General features: G+C 33.5%; 1 protein-coding gene across 1 annotated transcript in view; it reads left to right on the forward strand.

The window, feature by feature from the left end:
- The window catches only part of KPNA4 (karyopherin subunit alpha 4), a 56,480-nt gene extending 46,441 nt beyond the window's left edge, over positions 1–10,039 (forward strand). Inside the window, exons 14-17 of the mRNA XM_034663694.1 lie at positions 1,400–1,471; positions 2,861–3,023; positions 5,502–5,596; positions 8,060–10,039. Of these exons, the coding sequence (XP_034519585.1) occupies positions 1,400–1,471; positions 2,861–3,023; positions 5,502–5,596; positions 8,060–8,158 (429 nt within the window). The 3' untranslated portion in view covers positions 8,159–10,039. The remainder of the gene's footprint in view (positions 1–1,399; positions 1,472–2,860; positions 3,024–5,501; positions 5,597–8,059) is intronic.
- The last annotated feature ends 1,355 nt before the right edge of the window (positions 10,040–11,394 follow it).

Here is an 11,394-nt window from a genome sequence, read left to right on the forward strand (position 1 = left end):
AAGCCCCACATTGGGCATGGAGCCTACTTGAAAAAAAAAAGTAGAAAAATATATAGTAATTTTGTGAACGTGAGAATTCATAAATAAATCATGAATGAAGAGAAACTATCAGATAGTACTGGGTATTTCAGATAAACTTTATTTTCTCTTCATTGATTTTACATTTTTATCTCTTTTATACTGGAAATCTTTTTAAAAAGATTGTGATATATATTGAGATACATAAAATGTATCAAAATAACAAGATGACATTGCCACTAACAACACAACTCCACTTTTAAGATTTCCTTGAGGGGTTTTGTCTTTAGGATGTATTCTATCAGTGATTAATTAAAAATGATACGTCACTTGAAATAATTTTTGTATGTGTGATTAAGTCACCAACTTGATATAAAGTTAGGTTGGTTATTTCCGTTTGTTTTTTATTTGGGGAAATTAGTATTTTTGTTTAGGGTTTTTTGGTTATATAAAGGCATATATGTAAATTTTGCTGTATAATATCACCCCCTCTGTAAGGATTGTGCCATTTTACGGTCCTACCAGCCTCACTGATAGATATTTGCATTTTACCAGTATGCTATATAAAAATAGATATCCCACTGCAATATTAATTTTTATTCTTCCTATTTATAAAAGTTTTTTCTTGATTGTAAGCATTTTTCCAGGTTGCTAGTCTTCTTTATATTTAACAGCAGGTTATCATTCCATTTAGCAGATTTATTGTAATTAGTCATTCCACTGTTGTTGAGAATTTTGGTTGCTTTACATTTTGACTAGTATGTGCTACTAAGATAGTATCGAAAGAGATACATAATACTGCTGTGTTTTAAATTATTTTCTTGGTAAGTTCTCAGAGATTCTCACCTTTGAGAACTTCATATGATTATTAAATGTATTGGTAAGTATATTATTAAATCATATATATGACTTTTTAAACGATTTTTATTTGTATTTGGAAGGTAAGGTGGGAGGGTGATGTTTTTATATCATGGTCTCATTAATGGTGGCGTTATCATTTTTAAAACTTTGTGTTTAAAAGGATATTTGACATTTCTTTGATTAAAGTGAAATGTACATTTCCCCCTTTTTCTTTTTGGACGACTTTTATTTTATCACTTACTTCATTTAATCTGATCTAATTGAACAGTAATACCAAGTCAGTTTGTTGCTAGGAGAGTTTGCAATAGGGAGTCTACATTTGTTTAGGGTCAATTGTGTGTGGGGGGGGGGTTGTTTTGTTTTGTTCATTTATGGTAAATTGAATTCAAAATCTTTTCTTAAGTAAAAATTATGTATGCATGTAGAAAGCTTAGAAAAAACTTGGGGAAATAAGCAGTTGAAAATCATTTCAGGCATTTTCCCCCAATTTAAACTATGTTGCGATTTGTATCCTTTGCAGGGGGATTTTGGCACTCAGAAAGAAGCTGCTTGGGCCATAAGTAACTTAACAATTAGTGGGAGGAAAGATCAAGTAAGTTCAATTCTTTTTTATTTCTCAAAGCTGGTAATATAACAGTACAGATAATTTAGATTTCAGTTAAATCATAATTTAAAATAATAGTAAGATAACAGGTTTTCTGTGATTTTTTTTTTTCCATGTAAAAGTGTCATCTTGACTTCCGTTAAGTTATAATTTATAGATGAGAAGTGTTACATGGTCTTGGCCTACAAAAATTTTCTAATCCATGGTAAGATCAAAACATATGTAGACAGGAGTTTATTTGGTTTTGTTTTTTTTTTTAACAGTATCGGAAAAAACAGGACTTTTTAGCTTAATAGGGCAGGATGAAACAACATCACAGAGTCTCGTAACTGGTGAACATCAACAACAAAAAAGAACACAAACAGCAACAAAAATTTACCAGCCGTAAACAAAGCAAGGAACAAATGTAAACCAAAAGGTTGGGTCTAGGAATTAGGAAAAGGAACATAAGGAGCCTAGGGTGTAAAGTTTAAAGAGGTGCTCATTCTGCAGTTGTGTGGGTGACAAAGTTTAATATTGTGCCAACTGGTGAAAGAAAATGAGTTTTAAAGGTTCCAGATAAATTTCACAAATAGGTAAAAAGGGTGAATTTAGAGCTGATAAACAGTAAGCTGATAATTGTCACAGAAAAGCTATAGACTGGTGGTGAGCAATGAATCCACTTAAATATGACTATAACAAAATATAAAAATGATAGGAAAATATTACAGAACCAGTTGAATAGTGAATTGAAGGTGGTTAGATATTTGAGGGTTCTAAATGTTACAGCACTCTCACATTGGGTACTATAACATTGAACAACTGTAGCTTTAAAAAAATATCCAGGAGCACCTGGGTGGCTCAGATGGTTAAGCATCTGCCTTTGGCTCGGATCGTGATCCCAGGGTACTGGGATCGAGCCCCACACCGGGCTCCCTGCTCAGCGGGGAGTCTGCACTTCCCTTTCCCTCTGCCTGCTGCTTCCCCTGCTTGTGCTTTCTCTGTGTCAAAGAAATAAATAAAATCTTTAAAATATATATATATGTATATATATCATCCGGCCTCTTTACAGATTTCATAATTTTTTAATCCTAAAGGGGAGGAAGGGGCCTTTGAAGAAAGTACTCCTTATGGCAGATGTTTCATATGAAGTTGAGTGATTCCTTCATTTTCACTTATTTTTTCCTAAGTTCAAGAAAAGTAACCACTGCATTAAAAGGAAAAGGAATCTCATAGTAAATAATCAAACGATAAGATAATCTAATGTAGTCTATCATAACATGTGAAAGATGAGGTCATGTTTCCATACTCAGAATTTTAAAGTCAAAATTATTTCAGTGAGATATGGTACACAAAATTCACTTATGTTTATTTTGTCATGGTGTTTTTCTTCTTCAGGTGGCCTATCTAATCCAACAAAATGTTATTCCACCCTTTTGCAACTTGCTGACTGTAAAAGATGCACAAGTTGTGCAAGTAGTACTTGATGGACTAAGTAATATATTAAAAATGGCTGAAGATGAGGCAGAAACCATAGCCAATCTTATAGAAGAATGTGGAGGTAAGTTTATTATAAGCTATTATTTCACATTTTAATGTTCTTTTTGTAACTACTTTTATTTTCTGACTAATGTAGCACTTCTGTATTTTTCTGTCTTAGATTATCAAGTAACAGAATAAAGTAAATACTATATTCTATATGTACAGTCCTGCTCAGCTTCTTGCATATGCTTAGGTAACTGAATTGGCTGCCATGTATTGAACAGGCACTGTGCTAAGGTACTGGGAAAACAGTGGTAAACGAGACTTGCCCTCAAGGCATGTAGTTTAGTCATGGAGTTAAATATGAACTGATTTAATGTGCTAATTACCCTAATAGAAATGTACAACAAAATGAAATACCTTATCCATCCTGGAAGAAGCAGGAAGTGACACCTGAGCTGGATTTTGAGAGATGAATAAGGATTAATAAAGTAAAAAGGGATGAGAGGTGTTCCAGGCAGAGATAACACCATGAGCAAAGTCTGAGGTGAGACCTAGCATTCAGCAAATTATAAGTAGTTCGGTGTTGCTGAATCACAAAGTATGGGGTAGAAACTGCCTAACGATGAGGCTGGAGATACAGCCACCAACCAGGCTCCTGCAGTCTTACAAGCCTGGTAGCACAGCAGATTCTTGATTCTGTAGGGCCATAGTTCCCAAATCTGATTCTGTGCCAGAGCCACCCAGAATGTAAACAGCATGTCTTAGCTTTCAGCTCCTAGAAGTACCATGTAGGTAGAACATGGAAGACTCAATTGTAGCTGTGGAACAAAATGTAAATATTACCAACCCAGATAAGCACAAAAGGAAAGGTATATCTGACAGATGTTGAAAAGTAAAGGAAAGGAGAAGTAACTATAAGAGTAGGAGAACCGTATCCTCGATTTGCTTAGTGGAGTTCAGAGGCTTAAAAGAAAGAAGTATTTTGAAAGTTACTAAAGTGACAGAGCAACAGAAAACGCATAACTATCAAGTTAGGAACAGAGGAGGGAGAATAGTGTTAGGGAACCTAATTGAGAAGTTGAGTACCAGAAAAATTAAAAACAAATATAGTTTAAAAATTTGTACTATTTTTTTCCCATTGTAAACACTTTATTAAAAATTCTATTTTTATATATTAAAGTTAAAATCCAGATATGAGCCTTGCCCTCATCACTGGAGGTAATGCCAGGAATCTGTATGTTAATAAGCTTCCCCAGTGCCCCAGAGTATTACAAGCCATTGAAAGATTTTACCTAAGGGGTTGGTATGTTTAAATGGAGCGTGGATATCAGGGAAATGGGACCGTTGGAGGCAGGAAACCAGTTAGGAAAGTATATAACGGTCGGGCCACAATAAATGATGACAGGATTCAATAAATGGATGACTTTGAGGTTTTTGAGATTTGATGATAGAGTATTGAGGGAAAGGGGAACTTACTAGGCTTTCTCTCCGATTTCAAGTTGTTTATTATCATGAAGTAAGAATACGGTAGAATGAATAGTTTAATTGAGGAAAGGCAAGTAACAAATTGTGTTTAGACATTTTGAGTTTTAAGTACCCATGAAACATCTGGTGGAATTATCAAGCAGGCATTTTAATTTTATGCTTTTGAAGCCCAGAAAAGAACAAGTCCTCACCCTATCGTAGTGGCTAAATTCTTTTTTTTTCTTTTAAGATTTTTTTTTAAGCAATCCCCACACCCAACATGGGGCTTAAACAACCCCGAGATCAAGAATTGCATACTCCACTGACCAAGCCAGCCAGTTGCCCCTAGCTAAATTCTTTTTTACTTAAGGCAGGCCCACTAAGTAGTGTGTGTAGAGTGAGAAATGAGCCGAAAACAACTTCTCCCATGTAAGGAATAAAGGAAGAACATTCATGAAAGGGCAATTTCACTTTACTTCAGAAGCCTTAGAATTATTACTCCTGTAAAGCAAAACAAGATGTAATTTGCATATCAGTTAAGTTTGTATAGTCCTTCTAATGTTTCTGCCTGTGATTTAATAAACTTGTTAATGTTTATAGGGAAAATTCCCCTTCTCCCTGAAACACTGTCGTTGATCTCGATCATTTTCCATAATACTTAACAGATGTATTAACATTCGTATTTATCAGTCACCAGTATCTTCATTGTTTTTATACATGCTTATTAGAAAAACTTGGCAGAGGCTAGAAAATAGAAAGAATCTGCTTTTAACTTGTAACAAACAAAAGTAATCCATGTTATTATTCCTTATAAACATTGGTTATATAGTATTCTGCTGAGTAGAGAGGTGTCCGTTGCTTGCTTAAACATTTGTGAGCGATTTAACACTCAGGTTGTTAACTTTTTAAGGTAAATATGCAATATCTTTGTGCATAAAAACCTTTTTAAGATTCACCTTTAGAATAGAGTCCCCAAAATCATAGATTTGCAGTCCAGAAGTTGGGATTATGTGGTCCCAAGATTATTCTAAGTTTTTTGTTCTTATATTTTTAATATTACCATTGTTTCACTGCATAAAATTTCTTGCAGGACTGGAGAAAATTGAACAACTTCAAAATCATGAAAATGAAGACATCTACAAATTGGCCTATGAGATCATTGATCAGTTCTTCTCTTCAGATGATGTATTTAATAATTTTATAGTTTTCTTAGTTTTATGTATAAACATAAGCCTAGAAATAATATAAGCTAGGACATACATTTTTTGGAATGGAATTAAAATAATGTCACTTTCAGAAACAAATATTTTAATATTTTAAAGTCCCTCAGGGCATTCAAAAAGTAGTACCGGTTCTAAAGGCAAAAAAAGATAAGGACTTTTTCTTTTTTTACAGATTTATTGCCATTAATAGTTAAAAATAGAATGAGGACTTTTTGTTTATTTTGCAGGAATGCTGAAAGGTTTACTTGTAAAGTATCTTTTTTTTTAATCTTGTAATTGAAAGTTTGTACTTTTTGACCACCTTCCTCCACTTTTCTCTGCCCCCACCCTCTACCCATGGTAACCACAAGTTTGATCTTTCCTATGAGCTTTGTTTTTTGTTTTTTTTAAGATTGCACATATAAATTAGAGCATACAGTATTTGTCTTTCCCTGTTTGACTTATTTAACTTAGCATTAAATGCCCTCAGTGTTTATGCATGTTGTTGCAAATGGCAGGGTTTCTTCCTTTTAGTCTTTATACTATTCTACTGCGTATATATACCACATTTGCTGTATCTATTCATCTGTTGGTGGACATTTAGGTTATTTCCATGCCTTGGCTATTGCAAATAATGCTGCTGTGAACATGGGGGCAGAGATGTCTTTTTGAGTTACTGTTTTCATTTCCTTTGAATATATTCCTAGAAGTGGAATTGCTGAATAATCATAGGATAGTTCTATTTTTAATTTTTTTGAGGATCTGCCATACTGTTTTCCATAGTGGCTGTACTAATTTACAGTCCCACTAACAGTACACAAGATTTCCCTTTTCTCCATATCCACACCAGCCTTTGTTAACTCTTGTCTTTTTAATGATGGCCATTTTAACAGGTGTGAGGAAATACCTCATTGTGGTTTTAATTTGCATTGCCCTAATCACTAGTAACGTTGAACATCTTTTCACGTACCTATTCACCTTTTGCATATCTTTTGGAGAAATGTCTGTTGAAGTCTTTTGCCCATTTTTTATTTGGGTTTTTTTGTTTTGTTTCGTTTTGTTTCTTTTTTTGCTATTCAGTTATAAGAATTTTTTTTGACACTGGACAAGTCAGGCTTTATTTTCACTTGATGTCTTTATAGTTCTCAAATTCTGTATTGGTACTAGCATAACATATTTATAAATAAAACAGTGATACTGGTAGATTCTATAATAAATCCTTTATGACAATAGTTAATCTATATTTGAGGATACTGTCACAGTTATTTTTAGTAGGTGACCAAAAATAAATGGGAAGATACGTAAAATGGAAAAGTAAATCATTAAGAAAGATAAGTTACTATATAAATGTAAGGTGTAGTATACAAAGTATCTTCATATTGTCAGTATATGGTAGTTGAAATTAAAGTATTAACTTATTTTTAATGTTGCATCTTTGGAAAAGTAAATCTAAAGGCAGTTATTCCTTAGAAAATTTTGATTAGATACAGCTACCAGTGGATTTTTTGATAATTCTCAACTTTCCAAAAAACAATTCATATACCCCAAACTTTTCCACATTATCAAAAAAGAATGGAATGTTATTAAATATTTTCTTAAGTGTATATGATTTGAACATTAACCTGGCAAAAACAATATGGAAAAGAAAATTTGTGGACTGTTTACTTACCGATGATCAAGCTAAGTCTTATTTAGAATATAATGCTAGTTAAATCAGTCAGAATTAAAATCCAGAAAAACACTCTTTTAAGGGTAGCTTTTATCACATGCTCTAAAGTTGGATTTTTGGGAGTCCTAGTTTGCAATTAGATATACAGAAGACCTTATGATTTCTAATACCTTAGCGTGAAGTTCTCTGTTAATTTCTTAACATTGTGAAAAGAATGATTCAGGTGATGTGCGTATTTACAGGAACTATACTATAGGTCAGTGATTTTTGTGGTATTTCAGAAAAGAACCTGTAGGTATAAAGTCTATAGGATATTACTTATATATTATAGCACAGGTATTATTTTACTGTTTTAAGCCCAAATGTCATTTGTCTACAACTGCTAGTAAAAAATTAACTAAAGATTACGTTTACTCTCCAAAAATGACAGCATTAAGTTTTTTAATGTCATCAACTTTTATCTATTTGCCCAGGTAAAAGGGAGATTATAATGAGCATCCTCTCAGATTGAGATGTAGGACCATCTCCAGTTTATTACTTATATTTCACTCTGTTGGAAGATACCTATCTTGCATATTCTTTTAAGTTTCGTCTCATTTTGGTGTCTTTTAAGTAAAAGTCTTTACAAAATGTTTCAGCTTTCTAAAGAGATGGTAGGACAATGTTGCCTCTCATCATCTCTCTCGTACTTTTTTTATGGAAATGAGAATATTTCTATAATGTCATTTATGTGACCTTTAAAATTAATTATCACTTACTTTTTCTTTTTTTCTTTAGATTGATGAAGATCCTAGCCTTGTTCCAGAGGCAATACAAGGTGGAACATTTGGTTTCAATTCATCTGCCAACGTACCAACAGAAGGGTTCCAGTTTTAGAAAGATGTTGTGGAGGTTAGGTACAATGCAGCACTGAGATATATATATATATATACATATATATAAAAAGGTTTGATCCATCAAGCTTGGCTCATGGGATCTGCTGCTGCATTAAATCGGGAAAGAAAATGTGAAGATTTCATTTGGAATCACAGAAAATGCCCAAATGAGGTCAAGATGGCGAGTGGGTGCGAGTGAGAATGAGTGGCAAAATGTAATGAAAACTTTACATGGATGCTTATTTAGGTTGTTCAAAGTAAAAAGGGCTACAGGTCACAGATCTTCAGTGCCTGAGAAGGAACATTGACTTACTCTGTATCAATTGAGGGAAAGTGAAGTACTGTCATCTTCAAGCCTTGTGAGCATGAAAGAGGATACGATGCCCATATAAGTCAAAGGAAAACGAGCCCAGGCCTTGCTATGAAGCAGTGTGTGAGTGGACAATGTTGAATGAATGTCTGGCTCAGTGATAGGGAGTCAGGTTCATCTTTCAAATCTAGGGCTCTTCACTCATGAAGCAGACTCCTAGTCCTGGAGTGACTGTGTACGAGAGTATGGTTGTGGTGCTGTATGTGAACGCATGCAAGCTTGATTCGCCTTCAAGGGGCTGATAACAAACCTAGTAAATCATCAAAGCGAGATCATAAGTGTTAATGTACACTGGACATGAAAACAAAGACCGGTTTAGCAGCAGACATTGGTTTACTCTGCAGCCTGTGTTTTCTATTCCCCCTCTTCCCTTTACCCACCCCCCTCCTTTTTTTTTCTTTTTAGTTTTTATTTACTTTACCTAGTATGGCTTTTTAGTTGCTTCTCAAGTCAGAAAACTTTTCAGGAAGGTTTCCCTGTGCATTTGCACCAGATGAATGTTTGATGCTATGAAAAGCTTTCCATATCATCAAAACTAATTTGTGTAGATTTTTGCATGAAAAAAATCATAAATTTCCCTCAAAATAGACTGTGTTGCAGTACACAAGTTGCCATAATAGTATAAAACAGTAAAATGTACTTTAAAAAGCCATCCTTTTCATTTTCAGAGATAATAAAGATCTTTGCATGAGGTAAATCTACAGCATAGTTCATTTTTAGATTTTGTTGAGTCCTGTAAAGAAGAAGAAGAAAAAAGTTTCAGTTGTGATAGAATACCGTGCTGTGTTTAAATGTTACTTGTTTTCAAACTTTGTTTTCTATGAAAATGATATGGAAACTTCTAAAATGGAATTTGGTGCATATGTACTGCTGAATAAAGACCGATGAAGAGGTTTGAGTAGATGTACAAATCAAGTAATGGTTTGAACACCTTTAATAATATGCCTAATCTGTTCAATTGTTTTAGAATCTTTTTATCTTAGATGTAGGCAGCCATGAACAATCTATTTTGAGCCACTTTAGGGAGAAAACTTTGTATTTTTAAAACTTGCATAAAAGTTATGCAAGTGGTTTTTATAAATTGGAATAATACCTCAGTTTTGAGGTTATGCACACTAAATTAAATGTGACGTAAATTAATTTGTACAAAAAGAACTCTTTATAAGGTGGCTCATTGTAGGAAATCCTGTGCCTTCCCCTTTGAGCACAAGTGTTGCATGAACAACAGTTTGCTATAAGAAACATACCAGATTAGCCACCATTAGCATCTATATCTACTTTGTGTTTAAAATCAACTGGTAATTCTGAAACACTGTAGAATGGATAAAAATTATTTTGTGATCATAACTCTTTGTTGAACTAGAGTATTTTTGCAGCATTCCTTGTCATCAGAAACATGGTTAAAGTTTAAAACTAGAAGCAGCAGAAAACTAGCTTGTAAAATTTATCCAAGTAGAATGCAGGCTAGGCTGTCTTGGGGAAATAAACATTAAAACTTAAAGCAATGTTTTACATGGGGTGTGTGTGTGTGCTGTTTGGATTTTAATATATATAAATATAAACATAAAGTTAGAGTATAAATCAGTGGCTTGTTTTAGATTGTCCTTAAGCTTTTGACCTAGAGCCAACATAACAGAAGAAATTTATTAAGTTCTGTACTTCGAGTATAGACGTATCAATATTCCAACCCCCTGGATCTATTCAGGTGACACTGCCTTTGCTCTGCTTTCTCCCTGTCCAGCCCAAGATTTTGACCTTCCTTTATTCTTCCAGCAAGATGGACTGAGAGAAACTACTTGAACTATATTTTACATATAACTGTAACTTCAACACATGGCTGAAAATGGCAAATTACATACAAAGATTGTTGTTTTTTGGGTTTTTTTACAGAAGGCTTAAATTAACAGAAGTTGACCATACCAGTATTTTGTATAATCCATGTTTCTTAGTAAACAGATCTAGCTCAAAGTAAGGTTATAATAGGCCAAATGATTTTATAAAATAGTTAACCGTGTAATACATCCTAGTTATGGATGATATCAACATCTGTGAATACAAGAGCTACCTGACGGTCTAAATATTTCATTTCTACCTATGGTCTTATATGGGACATTGATTTTGTAGTAGAATTCTTGGAGGGATTTTTCATTGTCTGAAATTTGTTTCAGCAGAGTTAGTGGATTTAAACACAACTCCTCGTTTTATTCTCCACTGATTAAGAAACTTGATTTGTTTTTAGCATAGAGCATTATTTGTGAGGAGGGGAAGAAATGAAATAGTAAGCCTTTCATAAGCTTAATGTTCTTGACTTTTCATGTCTTAAACTGCTTTTTTGGAGCATTGAGCCCTTCTCAAGTTGTATAAAAATAAGAACATTCTATTACAAATGTGTGAGGAGCCGTAGTCTAAAATATATCTTTAAAGATATTTTTTCCTTTCTGTTTTGTGTCATGATAGAATTAGTACTTTCCACATTACTTTGAACCAAAACCAGAACATTCCTATAGTTAAAACTATTGACTGATCATTAAAAATCTATCTGGAAGACTTTTAACTTTTAGGCTTACCTGGTTGACTGCATTTCATAGGTTTTTTGTTTCTTTAAAGGTATTGCATTGCGAAGTGATAGGCTTTATTGTAACATGAACATAATTTATGGAGCACCTTCTTTGGATTTTCCATTGCCTCAGTTCCTTCGAGAAAAAAGAGAAATTAAGCTAAGCTTTTTATTTTTTAAGAAGTGATATATCTTCTGTTGCTATATAACAAATTACCACAAACTTATGTCTTAAACCAACATATATTTATTATTTCACAGTTTCTACAGGCCAGGAGCCCAGGTACAGCTTAGCTAGATCCAGTGCTCA

The sequence above is a fragment of the Ailuropoda melanoleuca genome, chromosome 1, assembly GCF_002007445.2.
Source record: "Ailuropoda melanoleuca isolate Jingjing chromosome 1, ASM200744v2, whole genome shotgun sequence".
NCBI classification, from domain to species: Eukaryota; Metazoa; Chordata; class Mammalia; order Carnivora; family Ursidae; genus Ailuropoda; species Ailuropoda melanoleuca.